Source organism: Aspergillus terreus, genomic scaffold, assembly GCF_000149615.1.
Source record: "Aspergillus terreus NIH2624 scaffold_13 genomic scaffold, whole genome shotgun sequence".
Classification (NCBI taxonomy): Eukaryota; Fungi; Ascomycota; class Eurotiomycetes; order Eurotiales; family Aspergillaceae; genus Aspergillus; species Aspergillus terreus.
In genome coordinates, this window is record NT_165936.1 from 1071811 (window position 1) to 1097830 (window position 26020).

The 26020-nt window shown below is 51.2% G+C and overlaps 10 protein-coding genes across 10 annotated transcripts; 3 read left to right on the top strand and 7 right to left on the bottom strand.

Moving 5' to 3' along the window:
- Window positions 1-123: 123 nt before the first annotated feature.
- Window positions 124-483, bottom strand: ATEG_08883 (uncharacterized protein; the record flags this gene model as incomplete). Its single annotated transcript, XM_001217468.1, has 1 exon — window positions 124-483. One exon carries the CDS (start codon window positions 481-483, stop codon window positions 124-126), a length of 360 nt encoding a protein of 119 aa, XP_001217469.1.
- A 16-nt stretch (window positions 484-499) lies between these two features.
- Window positions 500-2011, bottom strand: ATEG_08884 (uncharacterized protein; the record flags this gene model as incomplete). The annotated part of the gene is made up of 7 exons (XM_001217469.1): window positions 500-527; window positions 606-877; window positions 931-1129; window positions 1277-1301; window positions 1374-1454; window positions 1649-1671; window positions 1917-2011. The coding sequence occupies 7 exons, from the start codon at window positions 2009-2011 to the stop codon at window positions 500-502; spliced, it is 723 nt and encodes a 240-aa protein (XP_001217470.1).
- A 1533-nt stretch (window positions 2012-3544) lies between these two features.
- On the bottom strand, window positions 3545-5728 carry ATEG_08885 (HET domain-containing protein; the record flags this gene model as incomplete). Its single annotated transcript, XM_001217470.1, has 2 exons — window positions 3545-5175; window positions 5239-5728. 2 exons carry the CDS (start codon window positions 5726-5728, stop codon window positions 3545-3547), a joined length of 2121 nt encoding a protein of 706 aa, XP_001217471.1.
- A 1926-nt stretch (window positions 5729-7654) lies between these two features.
- Window positions 7655-8761, top strand: ATEG_08886 (uncharacterized protein; the record flags this gene model as incomplete). Its single annotated transcript, XM_001217471.1, has 3 exons — window positions 7655-8176; window positions 8244-8354; window positions 8411-8761. 3 exons carry the CDS (start codon window positions 7655-7657, stop codon window positions 8759-8761), a joined length of 984 nt encoding a protein of 327 aa, XP_001217472.1.
- A 979-nt stretch (window positions 8762-9740) lies between these two features.
- ATEG_08887 (uncharacterized protein) lies at window positions 9741-12741 on the bottom strand (the record flags this gene model as incomplete). Its single annotated transcript, XM_001217472.1, has 2 exons — window positions 9741-9758; window positions 9826-12741. 2 exons carry the CDS (start codon window positions 12739-12741, stop codon window positions 9741-9743), a joined length of 2934 nt encoding a protein of 977 aa, XP_001217473.1.
- A 691-nt stretch (window positions 12742-13432) lies between these two features.
- On the bottom strand, window positions 13433-15190 carry ATEG_08888 (flavin-containing monooxygenase; the record flags this gene model as incomplete). Its single annotated transcript, XM_001217473.1, has 2 exons — window positions 13433-15093; window positions 15145-15190. The coding sequence occupies 2 exons, from the start codon at window positions 15188-15190 to the stop codon at window positions 13433-13435; spliced, it is 1707 nt and encodes a 568-aa protein (XP_001217474.1).
- Window positions 15191-15851: 661 nt separating this feature from the next.
- On the top strand, window positions 15852-17332 carry ATEG_08889 (fungal specific transcription factor domain-containing protein; the record flags this gene model as incomplete). Its single annotated transcript, XM_001217474.1, has 4 exons — window positions 15852-15957; window positions 16001-16233; window positions 16287-16705; window positions 16762-17332. 4 exons carry the CDS (start codon window positions 15852-15854, stop codon window positions 17330-17332), a joined length of 1329 nt encoding a protein of 442 aa, XP_001217475.1.
- Window positions 17333-18044: 712 nt separating this feature from the next.
- ATEG_08890 (SDR family NAD(P)-dependent oxidoreductase) lies at window positions 18045-18943 on the bottom strand (the record flags this gene model as incomplete). Its single annotated transcript, XM_001217475.1, has 2 exons — window positions 18045-18506; window positions 18575-18943. 2 exons carry the CDS (start codon window positions 18941-18943, stop codon window positions 18045-18047), a joined length of 831 nt encoding a protein of 276 aa, XP_001217476.1.
- A 962-nt stretch (window positions 18944-19905) lies between these two features.
- ATEG_08891 (uncharacterized protein) lies at window positions 19906-20778 on the top strand (the record flags this gene model as incomplete). The annotated part of the gene is made up of 3 exons (XM_001217476.1): window positions 19906-20154; window positions 20222-20391; window positions 20460-20778. The coding sequence occupies 3 exons, from the start codon at window positions 19906-19908 to the stop codon at window positions 20776-20778; spliced, it is 738 nt and encodes a 245-aa protein (XP_001217477.1).
- Window positions 20779-21588: 810 nt separating this feature from the next.
- ATEG_08892 (ankyrin repeat and protein kinase domain-containing protein) lies at window positions 21589-25542 on the bottom strand (the record flags this gene model as incomplete). The annotated part of the gene is made up of 3 exons (XM_001217477.1): window positions 21589-23946; window positions 24008-24053; window positions 24119-25542. The coding sequence occupies 3 exons, from the start codon at window positions 25540-25542 to the stop codon at window positions 21589-21591; spliced, it is 3828 nt and encodes a 1275-aa protein (XP_001217478.1).
- Between the last annotated feature and the right edge of the window lie 478 nt (window positions 25543-26020).

Consider the following 26020-nt stretch of genomic DNA (forward strand, 5'->3'; position numbering starts at 1 on the left):
CCATTCTCCAGGAATAACAGTGTAATCTCTTCATATGTGACAGCTTAGTGTAACGCGGTATTCTTATATACGCCCCTCAGATGAACATTGGCACCGTGGTGGAACAGCAAGCGTACAGTTGGTTCATGCCTTTGCCAGATCGGTGTCTGGACCAGGAAGAAGTGCAGCTGGGTGCTTTTCAAGATATTCTTGTAGAGTATGATGGGCCAGCTCAATGGCCTTGCTTTTTTTGTCAACTCTGATGAGACCTGCAGAAGAGCCCACCAGATTTTCTTGTGCAGGAAGTACATCTTCAAAGAGCTCGTTATCACCAATTTCGGCAGCAAGGGCGAGGCAAACTTCGTCAACGGTCAGGGGTCGTCCCGCGCAAAAAATGAAAGAGATTGCTCTTTTGACAAAGTAACAATCTGGATCACCTTGCTTTTCTATTCGCTTAACGGCTTCGCTGTAATATCTCTCCAAGTCGGAAGGCAATGTGTCCATGGCTTTTCGTATCTGCCTAGGGCTGTGGAATCTGGACAGTGTTTCTATTTGGAGATATGCAAGTAAAAACCTGAGCCTTGGTCAACGAATCTCCGGTAAGAAGTTAGGATCAGCGTACTCACATTCCGGCAGCATTTCTGATAAGAGAGTTGATAATATCCGACTCCAGATTGGGATCTCTCGCGGCGAATTTGGAGAGTCTGGATCTCGAGTTTATCTCGGTCTTGAGATATGTTTTCATATCACTTGCCGCAGCCGATATCTCAACGCGTTGGATTTTGGAAAATTGCACGGGAAGGACTATCGGGCGTGACGACAAGAATAGAAGAGTCGACTCTTCCAAGTCCTTCAGGGATCGGATGAATTCGTCTCTATTTCTTTTTGGGCACTCATCCTGGACAATAGTCAATCAGGGTATACGGGTCAAGAGCGGCAGCGCGTACTTACGAGCGCATCTATGAAGATGTACGTCTTCGGGAAAGAACGACTGAGTTCCTTGATCAGAGTTATCCATTCTTTCGAAGTCGGATTCCCTTTCTTGCCCGCGTTCTTATCCCGGAATTCTCTCAGCGCGGGGGGGATGCCGACGTAATAATTAGCTAGTTGCCAAGCTATACTGGACAGAAGATCGAATTCGGAATGAGTCCTTTCATCTTTATAGTCACAGTATACGTATATGACTGCGACGTCCTGTCCTTCTGTAGCTTCGCTGACATAGTTAACAGCCATCGAACTGGTAGTTACCGAGGCGATTAGGTTGTGTCGTTTCAAGCCGATAGAGATGATCACTCACGTCAAAACAGTCTTTCCACCACCCGCTAAAGTTCAATATCAGCGCGACTTTGCCCAATATAATATGCCGATATATTGAGCTTAGATTAGAGACATACGGATTCCATAGCACCAAAGAGTAGAACCGCCGACACTTTTGAACCAGTCTTGGAATTCACTGCACTGCAGCATCCACTGACCTGTACCTTCGCGGTGTTTCAAGAAAATATCTCTTTGTTTTTAGTCGAAGTTTAAGGACGATAGACCGGTGAGAACATCTTCTCGGTCGACGACGGCTCCACGATCTTGAAGCAGTCAGTAACTGGTACAAAGCAATGTGGCGAGCAAACCAACCTTCCAGATGTTACATTACAGCCCTATGCTGTTCGCAGACCTCTTCCTTCAACTGCTGAACACCTATAAGAGTCGCATTAGTTACCATCCGCCCCTCCTAGTCCACCATTTTATGAAAGTGAGAATATACAGTGGTAAGTTCGTCGTCCTCTCCCGAGACAAAATTTCGAAAGGCTTTCACTGTATATTCCTCAATCAGCTGGAGGATATTCGCATTGCTTATATAGGCCTGCGGATGAGATAGAAAAAGAACAGATAGAACAAAGAAAGGATAGAACAAAGGGTTCTTTGTTACACGGTGTACTCACTGGTCCTGTTTTCCCGAACGTATTTCCCAGAGGTGGGAGAAAAATGTCGATGTAACAATCTCGCGAGACAATCTGGCCTTCTTCCTTAACGACATGGCGAAACAGAGGCCTCCAGTCTCCCTAGAGCAGATGGAAGATGCCCTGGGATATAAAATCTCCCTTCCAAAAAATTCGAAATACATACGCTTTTATTCAGATCTTACTGCCGTCTCTTTGAGCCTTTATGAGAGGACAAAGAGGGAATTTGACGGATACTCGAGAGTAAAACAGAGTGGCCACGCCGCAACGAAGAATAGACAACAAATATTGCAGGTTGATGCACGATATGTATGCGCTCAATAGCCAGCCCGCCTTATGCGATCGCCTGTCAAGCTGACCCATCTCCAGACTACCACGAATGACCGGTGCGCTGTAGTTCTGGAAGGCATAGATTCCATGGAGCGGTACACTTTCACCGCGGACATATTCTGCGATTTCGACTTTCATTTGCCGCTACAGTTTACCAAAGATGAAGTATCTGAAGCTATGTCTGTCGCAAATGTAAGGCTTCTTTGTCCCTATTCTCTCAATATATGCTTAAAAGCACGAAGCTGCCACGTCGCAATACACATTGCCTTCCGTCTCGTTTCTTCAATCTTCCCAGGGAGATGCGGGACGAGATTTACGCTCGAGCAATTCCAAGGGTAGATCTACGAGTGGTCAGTTCTGGAGGTTTTTGCGGCATCGAATTTACTAGAGCGACAGGCGATCCAACTGGCTTCTATTTCCCATTTAGGAGTGTCCTCGGGGCTCTTGCGGTTAATCGACAGATGCGTGACGAGACCCTGCCGTTAGCATATCGGAAGACGTCCATTTACTTGGATAACATGGACGACTTTATAAGGTTTGCGGTTGCAATAGGAGAGGTTGGCCGTGAGAACGTGGAATCACTTAGCTTCACTTGGGAAAGCCCTAGCGATACGGAATGCCTTACTGAGTCTGGAGGCGTCATGCTCCCCAAGCTGCATAGTGTGAGATGCGTCCAGCTTCTTAGAGGTTTTGCAAGGCTGAAGCACCTTTGCTTATATTTCGAAGACGATCTTCTATCGACTCTCATTCTCACGGACTTTGAGGTCGACCAAGGCATCTGTGGGCTTCGTTCGCTCAGTCAGGTCGATACAATTGAAATCCTCAATCAGTCTGGGGAACCAGCGGATCAACATCAGTCTATAAGATAGATCAAGGGGAGGATGATGTCACACTACCCACGGACAATCAACCACCAACGGCGGTTGTGAACCACACTGGAAGTAGACTGAGTCTTTTGGGGGTATTAAGAATATGTTCAGGTAAACCGCCAACACTGTAGGTAGCTTACCGTTAGTGAATACATCGCCTAGTACAAATTCAGGGTCTCTTTAATACGTTTGCCAAAGCCTTCTCGTTTCTGGAAAAGCGTCTCCTCCACCGACTGGAAGCAATGAGTGTTTTGCATATTTTATGAGAAGTCGCATCCGAGCCCAACGGAGCAAGATCATCCAAGTTGCGATGGGATTGGGCTATGTGCCGGGACCGGCGGCAATTTATAGCATACCAACTGGTGATAGTGGCTGCACACTTAAGTTTAACAGGCATTGCTGTATAAATACTCATATCAAAACCAATCGCCGCATCTGCAATCCCTCCAGCATGGTTTGCAGCCGGCCCCCGGCACAGAAAGACAAAGATGTATGTCCAACTCGACGATACACTTCATCTCCATCCTCATTTCCCTTTCCCTCCACCTTGTCAATAATCAATGCATCCGCGCCACCTCCCCACCCCGCCCCTAACGGAGTCTCCCCCAAAAACAACCCCTTGAAATCGGCTCTACCACGAGGAAAGTACCGTGATCCATCGCAATCTAAAAAGGCAAACGTCCCCGACGTCTCATTCCAGTTAATATGCAAGTAGGTCAAGTCAAACACAAACCCCTCGACGCGCAAGAATCCACCCTTGACAGCCCCAAAGGGATTCTCTGCATGCAATAGTTCGACCTGCCACTCCAGCACTCGCAGTGCCGTTTCCTCCTCATACCGATAGGCATGTGGAACATTAAGACCCGCGACATTCCCTGGAAGACTCGCCCACGACCAGCTCGGCACGTGGCCATCAACATCAGCCTGCAAGGGGACGATCTGCATCTCTGCATCCAGAACCCGATGCTGCTTGTGGTGCAGCTCGTCGCGCCACCACCCCAGCTGCAAAAGGAGGTCCGTTGCCCACAGCCCCGCGACGTAGGTTTCCCCGGTGCATGAGTGGAACTCTCGCGCGATACCCGCGATCGCAGAGAGTTTGTCGCGCGCGTAGGTTAGCAAGAGCGGGGCGTAGGTGGATACAAGTTTTGACCAGATCAGGCGCTGCGGGTAGAAAGCGGTTGGGTGCCTTTCTGGGGGTGGGGGCGGGGGCTGGGAGAGTTCGCAGAGGGCTTGTCTTGCGTCGCGGTATTTGCGCCAGAGCCAATTCTGCTCGTGATCAGTGACACTGAAGTCAGAGGAGGAATCGGGATTCTGCTGGCAGATCCATAGCGGGCCGTGGGGAGTGAAGATCAGGAGGCGACGGGCGAGGAGGAATTCCTGGAAGATCCAGGCGCGCGTGGAGAGGGCGCTTGGGGTTCGTGGATCTGTTGGGACCAGGTATGCATATCTCTTCCCTTCTGGCCTCGGTCCTGTGATGGACACGGTCAGGTCTTCGGTGGACAGGGAGAAGTAACTTATGGGAAATGCGATGGCGGAAGAAGGAAGTCGCTGCGAGAGGAAGCCTTCTCCCGCACTGGACGCGGCTTCGGCGGAGATTACGACGGTTGCATTCTTGTATATGTCAGTCATGGAGTTAATTTCGATAGCGACGTCGAGGGGGTCGTCTTGGATGATGCAGAGAGCGTCGATCCAAAGATAGCGGAGATCGAGCTGGCGGGTGACGATGGCGGCGTCCTGGAGGGTCTGGGGCACGTCCTGAGGGAGAATTCGGTCCTGGAATGAGGAGTACGTCTTGGTTGTGGTTGTGAAGGATTGTTGCCCGCCCCAGCAGTAGCTCAGGGCTGTGTAATGGGCGCGCTGGTTGGGCTGGGATATGTGCAGCCGCATCTCCTGCACGTCGAGGACCCGACGCGGCAGGAGAGGAGGGTCTCGCGTTCCACAGGATTGATGAGAATCGCAGCATGAGCGCAAGGCGGCCTTGATGCGTCGCGCTGATGCCTCGCTCTTACCGTCAAGGTATTCGCTGATGTCTCGGCCATCCGCTTGTCCCGTCAGTCAACCGTTGGATAAAAACAGTAGCCAAAGACGTCTGCAGAAGCACTTACACGGTTGGAGATGGATGTACATCGTCGCTGCCCATTTGGCATAATAATCTAGCTGATCTAGCGGTGTATGGTAACGAATAGCCCACGGCCCCAGCGGGCCCTGCTCGTAGGGACTGGACTTTGGCGCGCGAATACGTAGATGGCGCGCAAAATTCCCGTCTTCCCAGAAGACTGTTGTGGAGTAGCGTTCCAGTTCGGCCTCGCCGTCAATGAAGTGCGCCACGAGATATCGGCAGAAAAGACAGTCTCGCGCAGCACATTTTTTCAGCTGCACCCACTGGTGGTGGTTAAAGTGGGATCGGCCGGGGCCAAGGTTGCCACTAAGCACCGCCAGAAAAATCGGCGACACCATGTGCTGGCAGAGGAGACAGAGGCCGTCAGAGGAAGCGCCGATAGGATGTTCGTCGCATAGGGCTTCGTCGGGAATGACTTCGTACATGCCATTGTTGATGAAGCGGAGTGCATTGGGGGGAGGCTTCTCCAGGGCCATCTTTCTGTGGCTGGAATGGGCATATCCGCTTCGGTGGACTGCCCATGCTGAGGAATCGGAGAAATTATATATCTGATAGCCTCATTTAAACTGTCATATCCCGAACTCAGGAGCGATGTTGGTTAGCTCTTCCCTCAGGCGTATGAGAAGGCTGCAAGCATGAAACCTGGGAAGCCACAAGGAGATATAAGTTATAGTAGGATGAGCTATAGTGCAGTGAGGACTCCGCTGACGCCGAACAACAGAACAGTATTCTATGCGCCGTGGCGTCCTCGCCTAAAGCATCCCAAGCTCACAATCCAATCATGCTCCGAACACAGCATAAAACCGACTATACACCAAAATATCACTGCCCAATCACAGGTACCTTTGGTGCCTATGCTCCTCTTTTCGAATGCCACGTACTTGGGGAGCAAACCTGCATGGTGGGTCTATGCTGGCACCAGTTGAGGTTGCTGGCTGACAATCTCCAGCATTCGCTTCTCAAACATTAGCTAGGTAGTCCTCTGGTTTTCAAGATAACGTGAATTGTATTTGGAGGACGACAAACTATCCTTTGCCGGCATTCTTCCGCCTTGAAACGGTTTAGTACGGTCTACTGTGAGTATACATGCGTGTGAGCTTTATTCACTGCCGTTGAATCCAGATATTTCATTGTTGGATGAGCCTGCCAATAAATTTCTTGATATATTTAGGTCGCATACGTGTCATTCCACCCTCAGCCTTGCTACTAAAGGGCCTGAACTCACACCAAGTCCAGCATTAGTGTGCGAGCTAGGCACTCTCAACCATCTACACTTATTTAGTGAAACTTCAAGATCAGAGTCCAATATGCTTCCCACCAAACGCAGAGTCCATTATGGGCAATCTTCGCCGATGGGGTATTGGCACTCTCAGCGGTACGACACAGTTGAACTTCTCAACTACGTCCCGAGAGGGGATTCCTGGTTTCTTTCCACTTCTCTCCCTAATCAGGAACCCCCAAACTGTGGACAACCAAACCTCCACAGGCCATCCGCTTATGCACATGAGTCGTTATTGAAGGCATTGGGATCATTGCCTTCAGCCCCTGTCGATCACCGATTAATTGTTAGAGTTAATACGGATGACGAGCAAGAAATCAGAAGTATGCTCGATTTCATCAGCAAGCTCCAAGACTGCGCAGGGGAGTTATGCATCAAAGATTTTGACCTGAATGGGAATCTCGAAGTCTACACCCTCAGCACATCATTTGACCTGAATACAAATCCAGTACCCAGTGGAAACTTCGCCAGCGATGCGGTAGAGTGGCCGGAGCCGTGGCATGCACATGCGGCTGGCCACAAACTGTGCCACACCTGCCCACCCCGAGTCAAAGCACCTTGGAGAAGATTTGTGTAGGAACCTGCGACATTATCCACTCGTCGCGCGGGAGTCGCTGATGGGTCGCTAGTGTACTAGAAGGTCTCTCTGCATTGGACCGCACCGGTGGTCTTAATAGACCGAGCGGCATGTGGTACCGTGCAAGGAAAGGATTTGAACAGACCCAACAAGCTCAGATCCCCGTGCTGTTTGACAGCTCGGTTGATTGGCTGATCGGGGAACACCTTCAAGGTACCTTTGGTATCGCCGACCATACTTTGACCAGCGGATATGCATTTCAAGTGTCGTGGTTTGAAGTAGCAGAGATGTCTGATCATAACCCACCAAGAGCGAATACGCATTTAGGTCTGAGAAACGGAGTATTGTACGGCACGGAAAAGTGGGCATCGCCACGAACGCTCCTCCAGGAAGCTTTTACGGTAATACCTATGCCTTGCTAACCGTCTCTTTGTGCACATGACGCCAAATTGGAAACGACTGGTTAGATCTGACCGGTAGCAGGTCTATGGTATCCCCGAAGATAGTCGGCAGAGCGCACTACAGGAATATCCTAGCCTCCACGAAATGGCCGAAAATCAGAAATATTGGACGATCCTGGTGATGGCATCGCTTCCGCACTCGGTAAAGTTCCCAGAACAACAAGCATATGATGATGAGGTCGATAAGTTGCAGATCACCATGGTCAGACTGATCACAATCGGACTGCTACGGTCCTGGCACGGCTTTCAGAGTCTTAAATCGCACATCGACTACCTGTTCACCAATGGTGCTGAAATATTCAATCCCCTACTGCACAATGACCTGTTGTTAGATGATGAAGTCTGCTCCCAGTCGCTCAAATTCTCTTGGATTGTCAATACCCTTTACGAAGTTCATAGCATGATTGAACAAAACATAATTGCGTGGGATAATTATCTGGACCACTTTATCAGGCCGTCATTAGACAAGGGCCAAGTGTGGACCGAAGCAGACAAAGACAAACTATGCGGGAAAATCGAGAGATGTAACGAGATGCGCAACAAGCTCCGTTATATGCAAAACGGATTCAAGGACCAGAGGTCTAGAGCACTGGCTCTACGTGAAGGGGTAAGGAATGAGCCCCTCGCCTTCCTGTAAATAACAGGCCTAGCTCGTGGCTAACCGATGCGAACAGGTGTTCTTGGCCAGCAGTATTCTAGGCGCCAGGGCATCGACACGGCTGGGAGAGAATGTCCAACTTCTAACGTTCGTCAGCATTTTCTACTTGCCATTATCATTTTGCACCGTAAGCTGTTCTGCAAGTTCGCAGCGACGCTCACCTGGTCTTTCTAACTCGTTTAGTCTCTCTGGAGCACAACAAACGAATTCAGTTACAAGGCGCTGGCCTGCACCATGGTGTCTGTGTCAGCTGCGACTTACCTGGTCGTTTTCAACCTGAGATATATAGTCGGCATAATACATGGGAAATACTTGCGGTGGAAAAGAACGGCTATCAATCAGATGAAGCAAGAGTATCGACAGCCCTGGAGGAGGATTGCAGACTCGCTTGAGCGTTCCCTAAGTCGAGCTGGTCGGGGTGAAAGCGAGCCATCGGAATGGTGGATTGTAGTGTACTACGTGTTGAAATTGTTGGAAAAAGGTGGGCTGCGGAACGCAGGCCGACATCAAGCGACTGTTGAATCCCGATCCTAATAGTGGTAGATATGGTCGAACTCCGTTACAAACCTTGGGTGCTACCCAAATAATAAAAAAAAAATAAAAACATACAACAGCCGGGATTCGCTGGTGGTCACCCACCCAACTACTAACCGGCCGGCGTGTGGCTTAAGTACGGCTGAGCGGACGGGAAGCCCTGTTTTCCACACCCTGTGGTCGTATGTGTCAGTTCAATGGAAAGGTAGAATGATATAGGAAGACAGATTATGTCTAGATGTAAACTTGGGTAGGTAATAGGTATTGAATAGCATTCTAGCTAATATATCCAGGCGTGGCAAATGGAGGTGTACCGTATACTAGGTATCAGGCCTCTTATTCATTGTAGAAGAGCAGCTATTTTTCTCTTATATTTTAATTTGAAGGCACTGCATTTCGTTCATTCAGACGGATATATATATTTAGTACAGAAGGATGCCTCACAATAAGATTGCGCCGGCTTGTTGGTAATAGCCACATGAGCTAGTCCGACTTCTGTCTCAATGTTCTATAGTTACCAGCATTATTGGAATATTGCTGCTTTCGCCTATCTTGATTGTCTATCTATGTCTCCTTGTAAAACAATCGAGCATCCTGGCGTATGCACCTTGCCATTGTTCAATAGGCAGAAAGCGTCAAGTGACAAGTCCCTCCTAACTATGTAGCCATAAGGGTTACGCACTCTAAACTACGTTTATTGGGGTATTCTACGAGAGAGGCAAAAGGAGGTGGACCAGACTTCTAAATCCCGCTCTGGTCTTAATAGACAACAGTATACCAGGTAGGAATTCACTAGTCAGAGTGTCGAGTTGGAGTCTACACTCGTCCAGGTCTCCGCTCTATTGCTGGATGTTAGGAAATGACTCTAGTTGTAAAAGCATGGAATGCGAGCCACCACCAAGCCTTTTATAATCATAACCACCTCTACAGGCAGGAAGGTAGGTAGGTAGTAGCAGGATATGTAGGTTGACACCTTTTTTCACCGCATGAGCATTACCTGACAATCAAAAAGAGCTCCAAAATCACTCCCATCACAATGCGTCTTACTCCTCCGTCCAACTGACCCTACCACTGCGGAACTGGCTCACCAGCCCAATGGGCAACAACCCTGGGTCGACGATATTGAACCCACCAAATCGATCCACAATCTCCGGCCCATACAGCTGCGACAGCCATTTCCAGTAGGACGACATCATCCTCCAGTCCGACCGGATCCCAGATAAATTGAGCTGCAGAGCCAGCTGACCAAGACCTAAAGTGACGGGTCCGGAGACATCCTGGCAGATCTCCTCCTGCTGCGGCCGCTTCAAGAGTTGATCATAGACCCACACCAACTGGTGCTGGAAACCGTAGTCCAGAGACTCCCGGTGACGGGTATATTCCTCGAACGACATGAAGTGGTCCGCATCTTCAGGGCGATAACCACGTTGGTAGCTAAGGCGGTCTTTATCCTTTTCGTCGTATCGTCGCTTGAGGGTGGCGTATGCGCTCTTCTCTGCTTCGAAGAAATCGTCGAGCAGGGAGTCGGGGTTGGACACGATCGAATCACGGAGGGCAACGAGGTTGATGAATGGGCTGGATAGCTCCAGTCCTCCGAGGTCGATCGGGAAGAAGAAGTATCCATCGGGGAGATTCTCCGTTCCAAAGCGTGATTGAATTGTGTCACGGAGGTAAGTGATCACGCTGCTGTCCCCTTTACCTCCTTCCGGACCCAGAGAGAATATCTTGCGTTGAATCCGCTCATGCGTTTGTAACATCATGTCGACGTGTCGTTGACCGAAACAGTTCGCCGGCATCCCAAAGTTGTAAGTGAAGAACGTGGATGCGTAAGAGTTCCAGGCCTGGATCCAGCCAAAAATGCTGCCTTGCTTGTCGTTCAGCTGGCGCTGCAACTCCTTGATATGCTCGTCTACCATTTCTTGGTCGATCTCGAAATTTCCAGACTCGGCGTTGAGGTACAACATTCCCCATCGAATTTTGCCCTTCGGTAGGACAGGGTGGAGGGTCGATTTCGGCCCCGTTTTCTCCGCAGTTATATGGGCACCGCCACTGGTGTCTGCGCTGATGGAAATGCCCATAGTTTCGTTGAAGCGCTGAATAGCCTTCCACGCGGTCACGCATGTTTCCTGATTGCGGGACCAGAACCACATATCGTCGTTGACTCGCCAGAGTAGCTCGCCGTCGCATTCCTTATTGATCATCAAGTCAAGACAGAAGAGTGTGGTCTCGCCAAATACCTCACTCAACACGTGCGACCCCGGGGTTCCCCGTCGGCGCGTTCGCGGCTCCGCATCGGGCTCATCCATAAACCTCAACGGCGCAGCGAGAAACTTCTCGAAAAAGCTGAGCCACTTTTCCGATACGCCGAGGAAGCCGAGGACTGCCAGAATCGTGGAGTGAGGCAGACTCGGATACAGGGATTCGTACTGGGCCCGGAAGCAGGTAATCTCCCCATGGAGCCGTCTGTTGATGATGGTGTCTGCGCTCAAGAGGAGTAACAGGTTCTGTTTGGCCTGCGACTGGTTGGCGGGTGACTTCACGCTCGCGCCCCAGATGTCATCGTAGGTGGCATCCGGGTCGTGAGCCGTGACGTGCTTGTCGTCGTCGAACAGACCAAAACCCATGTCCTCATCAGATTCTGCTAATTCCTCCTCTTCAGCGGGATTGGCTGCTTTGCGGAATCTCATCGCTCCCGCCGGTGATTGTACTATGCGTGCGGTCTGCATTGTGCGGCGCCTTTTGGCGTGGCCCCAAGAGGAGGCCTCTTCTTCGCCTTCCTCCTGCTTTCGGGTTTGGAACTCGGTATCGAGCAGCTGCGAGACAAAATACGCCTGTCGATGAATGGATTCCTTGGTGATTTGCACACTGGGTTTATCACTGCATTTGTCGAGGAAGAACTCGCGACGCTTTTTATCGATGGCCGGGACCTGGGATCGCAGGGTTTTCCAGTAATAGCGCGTCTTTCGGAAGTCATGCAGGGCGCTTTTGAAAAATACGGACCACCTGACACCGAGGTATTGCAAGAATATCGCCTGGATGAGGTCTTCATGCATGCGGATCTGGTATGTCCCATTCATCTGGCGTCTTTGCTCGACGTTGACAGCAGACCCCCATGTCCACGCATGTAGGCCGGCCAGCCGCATGTTGAGCACGTCGGCCAACTCCGTTAGGACGGTGTCGTCTTTCTGGAATCCTCGCAAGACCGCCCGTTGCTTGTCCGTCACCAAGTCGGAATTCAGCAGCCCATTGATCACCCAGTTGAGAGTTCCAAACGTAATCTGTCCCAGGGAGAGATCGTTTTCGAAGGCTGCAACTTTGTCCCGGAGTGCGCGTAACGTCTTCTCCACGCTTCGTGCTTGATCTGTCTCTCCCTCCTGTTCAGGGGGGCCGATTCCAGAAAAGAGCTCTGTGAGGAAAGCAGTGATAGTCTCAGCGTCATGGCCAGCAGGAGTGAACACGACCTTCTCCCACGCCTGTCGGCCTTCCATCTTGGCAGTGCTCGCGAGCTTCTCAAAGTCGTCCTGAGACGCAGCCAGGGGCTGTGAGCTCCGGTTCTTCTTGACCGACAACCACTCCATGGTGAGCTGGGCGAAGAGCGTCGCGTATTCGTATTTGAGGGTCTGGATGTCAAGATAGCGGAGTAGCGACTGACGCCAGCGCTCGGTCATATCTGGCGAGATTGCAGGATCATACTCGGCTTGTTTGAGGAACCGGTCGAGGTTGGCAAGGGCTACTTCGAGTTGTCGGTGATGAATATTACTCGAACCCACCACCACGCGGCCGTTTTTAACGGTGATGTTGAAGCACGACTTGACTCCATCGGCGAGGGCACGGATCTTCGCTATCGGCGAGTCTAGAGACTCGGCTGTCTGCAGGGCGTACGCTTTGCGCTCCAGGAATATCTGGCGCTTGATGGAGAGCTCCTCGAGCTTCGCATCGGTGATATGTTGCAGCGTTTGTGAGTACTCTGACGAGGCCATTTTGATGTTCGTCTTCGATGTGTTGGAGAGAAAAGAAGGAGTGGATGTGAGAAGGACGTGATATTTAAGTAGTCCAGGCGGTGCCTTGTGGGGTTGAGGCTCAGCGCCGTATGGGACATTATTGGGTACACCACTATGACTCAACAGCGATCGCGTGGGGGCCATTGACACTGCATACGCTGACTGTGCATCGAGTGGTCGTAACTAGTCAAGCCTAGTGTTGGCACTACTGCAGGCAGCAGGAATAAGACAACCTCCCCAGTCACCCGCCCCCAGCTCTGTCCCGCGACCGGCTCACTAACTAGGACCAGAAACGCAGACACCGAGGTGCTCGTAGATTTATGCTCGGTAGGTATCTTGCTGCTCAAAGCCAATCATCTAACATATATTATGATATAGTTCCTCGTCTTCAAGAGAGAATCGAGAGATTGGTGCTCCCAATATGAATCCAACTAGAACATATTCAGGTAGAAGAACCCGGCACGGATATATAAGAGTGCTTCTGCATAGTACTAATTCGCGCTGCGCAGTAGTCTTGTTGTTCAGATAAATATTTGCAACGTCCATTACATGTTAGCGGAGATTGAGATGACCATTATGTTGCAGGTTAAACATACATTCATTATTTAACGACTATACTTAAGCAAATCAAAGTCCCTTATATACTAACCTCGAACCACATGTACCTAAATCACAGAGCGACTGTCTTCACCCCACCATCCCCATCCCGCGACCTCAAGGCGTTCCATTCTTCCATGAGCTTCATATAGTCCCGCGGTTTATATGCTTCTATCAGCTCCGCCCAAGGGCTCGTCTTGCGATGGTGTCTCAACCCCAGATCCCGCACCATCAAGTCAAAGTACGGTAGAACATCCAACGCCATGTCCGGGAGGGAATGCCCGTAGCCGCTAGGATAGCGCCAAACACACCACTGGGAATGCAGCACGGCTTCCTCCGCCGCCTCTGCCGGGGTGGCGGCGTCCCGCTCCAGCAGCCCGTCGAAAAAGGCGGAGATCCACAGTCCCTGGATACTTGCGCAGGTGGACGTGCTTACCGTCGAGACGGCGCCCGCGAAGGCAAAGTTCCGCTGCCGGTACGAGGCGATGGGAACCATGAAGCGGTACAGGCGGAGTGGGTCGACCGCTTTCGGCTCGTAGCGGAGAACGGGCTGGGAGGCCAGATCGGGGTAGTCGGCGAGGATCTTCTCGTCGGCTTTCTGATAGAGGGCGGCACGCTCGTCGTCGGTACCGGGAATGCCCAATTCGCAGTCCAAGAACTGAACGGAGGAGCTCTTTTTCCACCCCGTGGCGCAGATCAACACGTCTGCGGGGAGGGCTTTGCCGGTTGACAGGTGGACCTCCTTCTCGCGGAGCCGGACGATGTTGGCTTCATGGACACGGATGGCGCCGTTCTTCACCAAGTCGAAGAAGTTGGTCTCGTAGTTATGGATGCTGAGCCCGCTGGCGACCCAGAACGGAGAGCACCATGGCTTGAGCCTGCGGGTCTCCGGGTGGGAGTCGTATTCGTTCCGGGCGATGATATCGGAGCCCAGCGCGTGCCAGAAGTTATGTACCAGCCACCGACCGACGCCGGTTTGGTGCAGGAAGTACCGCACAGGGGCGAAGCCATCTTCGTTGCCCCACGGACAGGGACTGAACCATGTCACGAGGCGGGTGTGGAGGAGTTCCTCAATCTTCCGCTTCCAGGGGGTCACAAACGGAGGCGAGAGCCAGACGGGCCCATTCCCATCGGGACGGATCACCAAGTCCACCTGGGCGCCTTGCTGGACAAAGGCGTAGGCGATATCGAAGGCGGACTTTGCACCACCGACGACCACAACATTCTTGGCGGACTTGGTGGCAGGGGCTTGACGGCAGTAGTCTTTAGCATGGAACAAGGGGGCATTGAACTCTTCTTGGCCGGGGAAGGTCGGCATGTTGGGCTCGGAAGTAAGTCCCGTTGCCATGATGAGCTTTTTTGTGCAGAAGCGACCTTCCTTGCCGCCGCTGGATGTAACAATCGACCAGCCGTCTGGCCCCATGGGCTCAATGGACAAGACAGTGGTGTTGAAGGCGGTTCGAGCAAGCACACCAAAATGGCGCGCATAGTCGGTGAGGTATCTGTGCAGGGTGGCCGCCGGGATATGCCCGTTCTCCTTCACTCCGTATACTTTGTGATCCATGGGATAGTCGGGGTACTCGTAAGATCCGACCATGTTGTTTGATTTCAGTCCTGGGTAGAGGCGCTCTTCACACCAGGTACCGCCACACGTCTTTTCGGCTTCCAGCACCAGCACTTGGTCTTGGGGATGGAGCTCAATGTATGACTTGGCGGCTGCAATGCCGAACCATCCTGTATATCGTCAGCAGCAGTACTATGAATCGGGTATGATTACGACTATACCTGCTCCCACCACCACCAAGTCATACAGACGCTCAGAGTCAGACATGTTTTCGTTTCGCTTTCTATAGTATCACTCACTGCGTTCACAGTCAGTGCGGTTTTGTTTAGACAAACCTCCTCAGCGGCCAGGAACCCGTTTTTAAATTCACCATCCTGCCTGCAAGCTGTCGGATGGCTCCCATCTCCGCACTGGGACTTAATAGATAGCTTATCGAGATTAACTTCCACTTATCACGGCCCCAGAGTTCTTGGGCCTTCGTCTGGTGCACTGGATAAGCGGGGTAGCTTATCGTTCGGCCAACTTCCGTCGGAAACTGCACACTTCGGATCGGTTACGGCTCCCTATAAGGTGAACAGGACGGCTCGCATCCGTTCTCTCGTCGGATCCCTCATCCATTCCCAGCCCGACAATTATCAATACTCCAGAACTCCACCCTTAATGCCCCGTCCGCGCGTGAGACCAGAAAACCGCAAAAGGTGCGCAAGAGCCTGCTTCCAGTGCAGGGTGTCGAAGAAAAGATGTGATGCGCGGCATCCGTGCCAGGAATGTGTTAGTAAGGACCGGGCAGCGCTCTGCGTCTTCTCGGCGCAAGGCAGAAGTGCAGCGAGGGTAGACGTGGTGGACAAGGAGAAGGTATGGCGCCACTGCCGCTCCACACCCCGATGTATGCTGTATGCGTGGATATTAAATTAGAGCCGCACGCATCATGCAGATGGCACCACCGGGAGATGCTCTATCTGAGAGTCCTCATTCCACTCCGGGTGATCTTTCGACGCGGTCGATCATGCTACGGACGTCCCAGGATGAACGAGGTTAGCCATTAGCCCGTCTACTCATCAAGGCGGAAAGGGTTAGCTAAGAGAATCAACCCCATGGGGTATCCAGTCTTCCTTGGCAGCACCGCCGCAATATCATTCTTGGAGTTCCTGCAGCAGACATGGCGGACCTATGTCGAGCCCAACAGTTTTACCGAAAACCCAGGAACAAAACGAATGCTCGAGGCAGACATACCACGGTCCTTGACCCCGCCGAAGGAGGTTCTGGACGATAGTCAGAAAAGGAGGCTCGTTGGGTCCTATTTACATGCTGTGAGTTGCCCTGTTTTTCTGATGCTTTCGGGGTGAAACGCTGAGTAAATCAGTCGAGTGGGATTCTGGATCTATTCACCGAGAATGATGTTGAGAGAATCCTCGCTTGCTCCAATCCACAGGTTCAATGTCCTCCCTCGCCGGAGGACACTGTGGATCCAGAAGTAAATCAGCATGTCCTGCTGGATTTGATGATTGCGATTGGCGCTCAGGCCGCTGCAGCTCAGCATGAGCTTTGCCTGGCGGTTCCGTACTTTACACGGGCCCAACGTGCTGCATTTGCGGGCATGCTGCAAGCACCAACCGTCGATTTGGCCCGGGCCTTTGTCCTAATGGCGTTTTACATGCTCGGTGCGTGCAACCGTAATGCGGCACTGATGTATATTGGGGTTGCATCCAACATGTCCATGATTCTTGGACTGCATTTACCCGAAAAATATCAGCATCTTCCCATTGAGAAGAGAGAGGCAAGGTGAGAATTTCCTTCCTGTGAGTATTGACCACGCATTAACATTGGACTTGTCCAAGACTTCAGACATGCAAAAGCATTCGAGTGTTGGACCTGATTTGCAACACAATACTCGGTCGACCAGGCAACACTCCCATCATTTGCGACGAGCGAGAATTTCTGGACGGCGAAATCTGCCCAAACTACGCGACGTTATGCGCGACGTACGAAGTGGTGTCTGTCCTCCAGTCCGTGGTCAACAAGACGACCGAGAACGAAGGGATCCACATCGATGATGCGGAGGAATTCATCCAGCAGCTCCAGAAATGGAGCGGTAATCTGCCGGCTCATTTGCGGCAGCAGAGTCTTGCAAGCCACCTGGAGCTGCCAACTCTGGCGACTAATCGGGCTATCATCGGGAAGATCCATCTGGCTTGTATCTACTATTATGCGGTGATTCAGGTCACGAGGCAATTCCTAGTGAGCCAGATCATTCCTCATATCCGCGGGCAGAAGGTTCCGGACAGTGTCAATGAACGGGAGACCGAACTGGCGACCATGTGCACGGAGGCCGCACTGCTGATGATACAGATGTGTGAAGACGCCGCTCAAGCCAATTCTCTATTAGGCAACATGTGCATCTTAAAGTAAGACCAGGACATTTCACCCACTTGGGAGGCCAGGAAACACTGATGAGTCGCTTATAGAGCTTGGTTATTTTCCAGCGGACTTGTGCTGGGATTCTCCCTTCTCTGGCCGCATAAACAACGGTCCAGCATTCGTCACGCGTTTCAATCCGCCGGTCGACTTCTGGCCGGGTTTGGACAGACCAGTCCGCAGGCCAGGCAATACCATTGCATTCTCAACGAATTTGCCGACGCCATCGATGCCCACGAACGGCAGAGGCAGTCCGATCAGCCCCGCCGCAGGTCATCGCGAGTTGAGAAGATCCTGTCTTTTGACGTGGGAAGCAGCAGCCGGGAAGGTGGCTGGTTTGAAACACAGAGAATGTTCCCTTCGTCTCCGCAGTCTGGGGGAACCAATGCTACCGTTGATGGACAGAGCCAGGTTGAGCCTTTCCTGATGGACGACTTTACTAGGCAGTGGGATTGGGGTCCTGGAGCTGGGGATAATGAAATCCTGCGCATGTTTCTCGATCCGTGCTTGGATAATTTGATGAGCTATCCTGAAGGGCATAATTTTGGCTGAGTCAAGAAGGAGTTGAGCATATTTTGTCACTGTGCAGCTATTCGTGAACTTTTGGAGTACTATAGTCGAGTTGTATGCAAGGTCGTGCTGAATACAGATATTATAAACATGTACTATCTATCCCTGAACCGCTCCGACAGTATAAACCTCACTCTCAGTCTTTCCTTTCATACTGAATCAACCCATCAATCGTCCCCACATGCAGACCCCCCGTGATAGGAATATCTGCCCCTGTCGTAAACCTGGCCGCATCACTCAAAAGATACACCACGGCACCAGTCAAATCATTCTGTGTACTAAGCCGCCTCATCGGAGGCGCGAGCCACATCTGCTCCCCTTCCATTTGGCTTTTTAGCTCTCGGACCGAGCGAGTCATATCCGAGTCCACAAAGCCGGGCGAGATGGTGTTCACACGAATATTGTGTGGAGCGAGTTCCACAGCCAGTGCCTTGGATAACATCAAGACACCGCCCTTGGAGGCGTTGTAGGCCGCCATCCGGTAACCTGGGAGGGCGATATGTGCCGATTGAGAGGCGATGAGAACCATGCTTCCGCCTTGGTTTTGCTTGAGGAGGTGCTTGGCTACCAATTGAGAAAGAAAGAATGTGCCACGGACCTGTAAACATTAGCACACGAACAAATCGTGATATATGTTGCCTAGAGGGGATTATTGTTGGAGCATACGTTGATCTCATTGATCCGAGTAAATTCGTCCCAGGTCTGGTCCACAAAAGGCTTGTCGATGGCAATTCCAGCGGCCGGTACCAATCCATGCACTGTCCCAAAGGCAGCGAGAACTTTCTCAAACGCTTGGTTGATACTAGCTTCGTAACGCACATCAGTCTGGATGTATATCGGCTGTCGCCCGAACAGCTGTCCCAAGGAATGAAACTCGGGCACAGGCGACTCTTGGATGTCAAGAACCGCCACGTTGCCGCCCATCTCGCAGATAGCGCGTGTCACGGCGAACCCAATGCCTTGGGCGCCGCCGCTGACGATGTAGTTGCGACCTGCAAGGTCGAACATGGGGCGAACGTTCTGTAGGTCGGACATTGTAGGCAAGGTGTTGCAATTGGTGGCGTAGGGTTGAGATGGTGTTGTTCCTATCTTGTTTTTATAGCTTATGGATGAATGTCTGGCCAGACGAATAATTTTTTAATTATTATAGGTACCTTTATAAATCAAGGAGTTGTTCCAATCTGTAGGTCTTCGGTGGAACGCGCTTCGGGGTACCAACTCCGACAGTGCATCACCCGAATCTGAGCCGATCCGATTATCTTGCCGTGGACAACTCCGCTCCCGATGCCCATACCATCCATGTTACATCCAATCTACAGCGTCGAAGATAACGCCTTTTCCGATTTTTGTTATAAAGAGACCGACCTTGGTCATCGTGGCCTTCAAGTAAAGCAAGCTACCCTCGCGTCTCAACATGGCTTCGTATACTTCTCTCCCACCAGTTCCTCCTCTCCCACAACCTGTTCTAACCCATCCTCTGCCTGGAGTCTCTCTTTTGCTCCCATTGTCCAGACGAGGTACCGGGCCTGGTCTGATTCTGCTCCTTCCGGGTCTTGAGCGACCAATTCTATCTATAGAGAATGGCATACCCTCGCCATTGATGAAGTGGGCAGAAGAAAGCTATATAGTCGCTGCAATTGATCCCTCTTATTTGAAGAGCCCAAGCCGGGCAGAAGAGTTACTTTCTCATGTTGTGAAGCTACTGAATGAGAATCCTGCTTGTGATTTGAGAGATCGGATTGGGCTGATTGGTATATCTGCGACTCACCTTTCCTTACACGAGGAGTACAATGAGCTAAATCCATGCAGCATACGGCCCTCATTCCTGGTCCCAGGTAGCCCCAATCCTCTCCAAAATTCATGGCCTCAAAGCAGCCATCGTCTATGCGACTATCGCGGACGTTACAGCCCTTCCGGTGACCACAGTCCCTACGGTTCATCACCTGGCTGGCAAAGAAAGATCCCCAAGCAACCTACAGCGTAATAAAGACCTCCTCATGCAATATTCCTACCCGGAGACAGACAGCGCATCATTCAGCCTCCCCTTTCAACCAAGCTTCCACTACAACGCTGAAGCGATCTCACATACGCGCAATCTTACCTTTCTGAAAGAGAAGATGGGCGGGCCTTGGTTCGATCTCGAGCAGATCTGGGATGAGCATACTTACTATGAGTTTGAGAATCGATCGGTGGAGCATACGATGAGCACGATGGTGCAGGAGCCGTATGTAAATCATGTGCCAACGGTGAGTCCCAACCCCCGCATATGGCCGTAGGCGGCATGGGTTGATAGACAGTATTAACGACCCATAGCTCACTGGTGGAATCGGCCGCGAGAAATTGACAGCCTTCTATCGGGACCACTTCATCTGGAAGAACCCTGCAAGCACAACCCTGGAATTAATCAGCCGCACAATCGGCATCGACCGGATTGTCGACGAGTTTCTCTTCAAATTCAAACATGATACAGAGGTAGACTGGCTGTAAGATCTCTTTTTCCCTGCACCGTCACGGTCACTTTCTCGCATGCCCCGTGCTCATTCTGGCCTAGCATTCCCGGAATTGCTCCCACGCATCGCGAGCTCGAAATTCCCTTCATGGCTGTCGTCAACATCCGGGGTGACCGGCTATACCACGAGCATATCACCTGGGACCAGGGGACTGTGATGATGCAGTTGGGATTCATGCCCAAGGACCTTGCTGCTGTGGAAGACCATGCTGGCGCTGGGAATCCACACCGGCAGAAGGTGTGCAAAGCCCCTATATATGGGAAAGAGACGGCCGCAAAGCTTCGTGATAAGAATGCTATCATGTCGAATGCGTTGTTTGATAATCTGTTATCTTCCAGAGCGGTGGATTCGAGTGAATAGATAGGCGAGACACCCACCAAGAACAAAGCTTCCAAATCGACGTCTCCCTTCCGTACCAACCTACTTACGCCCACCTACTACAGATGTTGCGTGAGCAAATTCTCTCCCCTTTCGCACTTGCAGTGATCAGTCGGCGCCGCGTAGCACTTAGGGTGTCGACTGCTCACATAAAAACAAGAACTATCTACCAAAAAGTAAAACATACAACAGCCGGGGTCCGCTGGTGGTCATCCACCCAACTACGAACCGGCTGGTGTGTGGCTTGAACGCGGTCAATACCCGGGTGGGTGCCCTTGCTGGTGATGGGTGATGCATGCCGCTTGGATCAGGTGGTGATTAGCGTGAGTGCTGTTTATCTGGAAAATACATCACCAGCCTGCAAAATACATTCAGCAGTCTGGAGCACTCATTGCACTTCGGGCAGGAATGACCCACCGGGGACGGTCCCGGAATCAGCGGTTTTGGCATGCTCGAGTTCCGCCTCCGGTTCCTCATAGGCGATACCTTCTGTCATGATGTGATCATCACCCTATCGCCCAAGGTAGTCGAGCAAAAGTCTAAGCCTTGATATTTCAAGATTTACACGTTTTTGCTTCAGCGTGGCAGTCTGTCTTGACCAAGACCACCCATTTCCAGGGCGAAGTTAGGTTTTGATATCTGATATCCCATTATATGAGCTCGCTGTTGTTCCTATTCAAAGTTCAGATAATCTCGCTTATAATATCTAATAAAACAGAAATATTGTACTATCTAGAGCCACAGTGTATCATGTTAAGCTCAACGGTGAAGCTGTCCTCCTTAAATTATCTATCAGTCTGCCATAAGCAAGGTAATCATAGCAGCATATACGCTCTCGTCCTCAGAGTGCCGGTCACCCGACTCATTCAGTAACTTCACCGCCAGATCCACGGCGGTCAGTCCTAGATCATCGCAGGCGGACAAATCCGCTCCCTTCTCCAACAGGAGCTCGGCTCCCTCGAGATTTCCCGCTTCGACAGCCAAGTGAAGTGCGGTTCTCCTATGAATCTGGCAGCGCGCATTCAAATGATCTTCTGCATCTCCCCACCTTTGCAAAAGTTCGCGTATGATATCCCGGTTGACGACCATGTCGTACTCATCTCTGGATAAATAGCTACCACGCGAACCATATGGCGCTCGATGCAATATGCCTTTATGTGCCCATGCGGCGCGATGAAGCACGCTCAATTGCCGGGAGGGCTCCACGATGAATTCTATAGCGTTGCCATGTGAACACTGCTCGAGAATATACCTTAGACGTGGTATTGTGTGCTGTGACGAAGCGGCAACGATATGTCCGAGGACAGTGGTGGGATATTCCAGAGAAAGCAACCCGGAACTAAAGCTCAAGGCGTTGGGATCTGTGCCGTGTTCGAGAAATGTAGAGGCTAGATTGAAAGCATTGTGTTGGACAGCAACTAGGAAGGGATTCTCTGGCGGATGGGGTACGCTCTCGGTGCTACTGGGAACACCGAGATGCATGCCGGCTTCGATAAGGAACGACACCAGCTCTGAATAGTCCGTATTGTGCCCGGCAGTAGCGAGGATGTGAAAGCCTGTCCAGTTCATTTCATCGCTGAAAGGGTTCTTGGCTGCTGCCTTCAAATCGGCACCGTTCGCGATTAGAAGCTCGACGAGGGACTTTCGATTCCACCGGATCGCCTCCAGTACTGGTGTTCGCCGGTGTTCTTGCGCGGGTCGATTGATATCGCCTGGGTTATACACTCCAAGACGGGACTGGCTAGCCTCGGACTTGATATGGAACGATTCAACCAAGCTCTTAACCTCTTCAGATAATAGATACTCGACGACTTCGTCGTGGCACTCGCTGACGGCGTAGTAGAGTAAATGGGTGTCAAATCCTCCAATTCCCGGTATGAAGACTTTATCTTTTGATTTTCGTAGGCAGAAGTCCAAGAACCTCTGCAATTGTTCCTTATACCTTGCACCATGCCGAAGAATCATTGAAAATGTATCTGCAGAGTGTATGCCGGCTTGGATAATGGACCCAAGAGTATAGGTGACATCTGCTTGGTCGAGTGCTTCCGTCATCAACTCCAGGCATTCGACATGATGATAGTAAGCGGCATATTCCAGTGGGGAGGGCTCCACAAGATTAGTCGCACGGTCGAGACAAATCCGCGCATCTGATGCTCTGCCTAAGAGGAACTTAACAATGCGTGCCCGGTTGTGATGTACGGCCCAGTTGAGAGGCGTGCCTGGAACCTGGCGATCGACCTCCACTGTAGCCCTAAAAACAGAGTACGCGACCTTTTCACGCGTAAAAACCCTTAGGTCGGCGCCTCCTTCAACCAGTGCCCCTCCGACCATATCAATGTCATCATCCTTGAAAGAAACGAGCCAATGTAGACAGGTTTCTCCATTAGGGGCGACAACGGAAGCGTTTGCACCCAGTTCGAGTAGCCCAAGCACCGTGGCCACCTGTCCAGCTCGACAGGCACATAACAGCGCCGTCTCTCCTTTATCGTTCAGCTGATCAATCGTGAGAACTGAGAAGGTGTCCAAAAGGGGTTTGATGGCCTGTATTCGGCCAGCACAAGCTGCCAGGTGCAATATACGGTCTCCCCGCTTGTTCACTCTGTAATCGCTGATCCGGTCGAACTCCTTCAGGTTTTGAACAAGAACTTCTTGATTGTCAAATGTGCGTACCCATTGCCAATACGTGAAACCACCCAGCATCTGGTTCCCATGGAAGAAGTTTGCTCCGACGCCGGCCAATATGTCACGGATGCGAGACTCAGCCTCAGCATATCTGTCAGGCGCCACTTCCTTGAGGTCAAGAGCAGCCATTCGTGAACCCTGCAATGCCATCACCTCTAGGTTGCCAATCATGGCATCATTTGGAATATATTCTGGATCGAGATGTTTCCAGATGCGGTATACATATGCGCGCGAAGGAAGGTGGTTGAAGTTGGGATTTGAGCACAGCCGGATAAGGCGCTCTGCCTCTTTGATGTTCACAGGGGTACCATAGCCATTGATATAGTAGGAAGTGAGAACAAAGCAGTCGGGCGGATTGATCTGCTGCGCGGATAAAGTTTCCTCAACTTTAGCACGGAAGCAGTTGAACACAAAGGATTGGACTGCCGGCTGAAGGTCTCTCATCTGCTGCCAGGATAGAATGTGATGCTGTATTGATATGGAGATTATTAGCCACCATCAACACCCTGGAAAATTGCAGGATACTTACATCGTAGCCCATACGGAGAAAGATGTCTTGGTCATTTATGCCGGGTCTATTTTCAAGCAAGGATATATAAGCAGATCCCTACCATATTATTACTAGAAAAGATATACGTACCCTAGCTGTGGTCGACTATGACCTGTGAGCGTGTTGAGGGCTTCATGCAAGTCTCGCTTCGTGGGATCGATGCTGAGACAGTTGTTCAGAGTGAATGGTATCCGCCCGTAGAAGACATCTCCCTGTGCCCACAGCAGGAAACGCCCAAGCAGGATCTGCGAAGACCCCGGGGCTTGAAGACAGAGCTCCAGAGATCGCATGATAGCCTCCCAGGCTGCTGTTGACAAGTTGGTGCCGGTCTGAGCTGATCCCAACTTAGCCATATCCAGAACCGTTAAAAGTTTAGATAATGCTTCAATAAGCGAATCCATGGCCAACTCTGCTCGACAAGGTTTACCCTTTGCCAAGATATAGGGTATAAACCACTTCTCCAGTGAAGTGTTTTGCACCGGCTGATCCTTCTCTTTGATTTGTTCAAGCTCGTCGAGATACGCTTCTCCCTGAAGCGCAGAGCTGACCCAGAAGCGGAACGGATCCTGGCCGTCCGTTGCTAAACGCCACAGAAGCAGACCGTAGGAGTAAATATCTGTAGCCTGGAGGAGATGCCTGGAGACTGGAGATCTTGCCTCTGGGGCTTTCCAGGGCCTGGTTCCACCTACGTAGACATCTGCATTCGTCGCTTCTCGAACCATAGAGAAACCAAAGTCCGAGAGTTTCGCTACATATTCCTTCTCCGAATGAGAAAAGATAAGAATATTCTCCGATTTGACGTCCCCGTGGATGATCCCACAGCGGTGCAGCATACTAAGCCCTTCACCAATGTCGATAGCGAGACGGCTTCTGACGGCAGGAGCCAAATCTCTCATCTCTTGGAGTTGCACTAGATTGCCTCGATCGGCGAACTCCACCACCAAGACTGGTAATCGATGTGACGGATTAAAGTGATTTGCACCCCAGGCAAGACCGAGGAACTTGACAATGTTGGGGTGGTTTTGTAGAGGTGGATGTCTCAGCGAGTACAGTTCCATTAATGCCGCTTTCATGGCACGACGTGTCTGCGGTGTAGGGGTCCCATCCTCCATGAAGGCGACTCGTGCAATTTTGTAGACGACATGTTGGGGTCGAGTCTCCCGGGGTCTAGATGCACGAATAGATAACCCGTTCAAGGAGCTGGTTATTGACATTTCTGGGGCAGCTGGGATGGCTCTCTTAAACGTAGTGAACGAGGCCCCGTGGCCAATGGTGACCGATTGGTCTACTGCGAGGGGCTCCAAGTACAACGGTGGGATCTGTGACGGTCCATGGAAGTTCGCCGGACCAAAGACGCTAACAAAGTCGTAGACATGGGGGACAAATACCCCCTCAAGCCATGGTTCAGCTGGCGACCTGGGAGCTTGCGTTGAGGGATGCGTTGATTCACCTGCCGCTTCTGACGATGGAGGGATCGACGTGAAAGGGCGTGCTGAGAAGGAATTTGAGGCCATTCTGAAGCAAAATGAGCTGGATCTGAATTTTTTTTTTTTTTTCGCTGAATTCTTCGATCTTGGTATTGACCATTTTAAAGCTTCCCACGCATCGCAGAAGCAAATCACTCAAAATTGACCATCACTGTTGTGTCAACTTCTTAGTCCTCTAAACGCCCGTGGCGTGTTTGGAGATGGGGGATACGGGACGCCACCGTGATGAGGCTGACTTGTAAGCGTATTGGACTGGAACACGTAGTCGGTGAATGCGCCTCGCAAGAGATAAACTTAGAAGATTCTCAGACAGATTATGGCCGGGGTTAGCTAGTGGATGGCACATAAAACAGAGCAGACAGGTACGAGTCAATGCCACCTATCGCTTCAAACATCATTTGGATCCAATCGAAATCTCCCTGTTTTATCTCACACCAAAAGCCAGTCAAGCCAGGCTCCTAGAATTTCACCTTGTCAAGATCCAAAAAAGAAAAGATTGCACTTC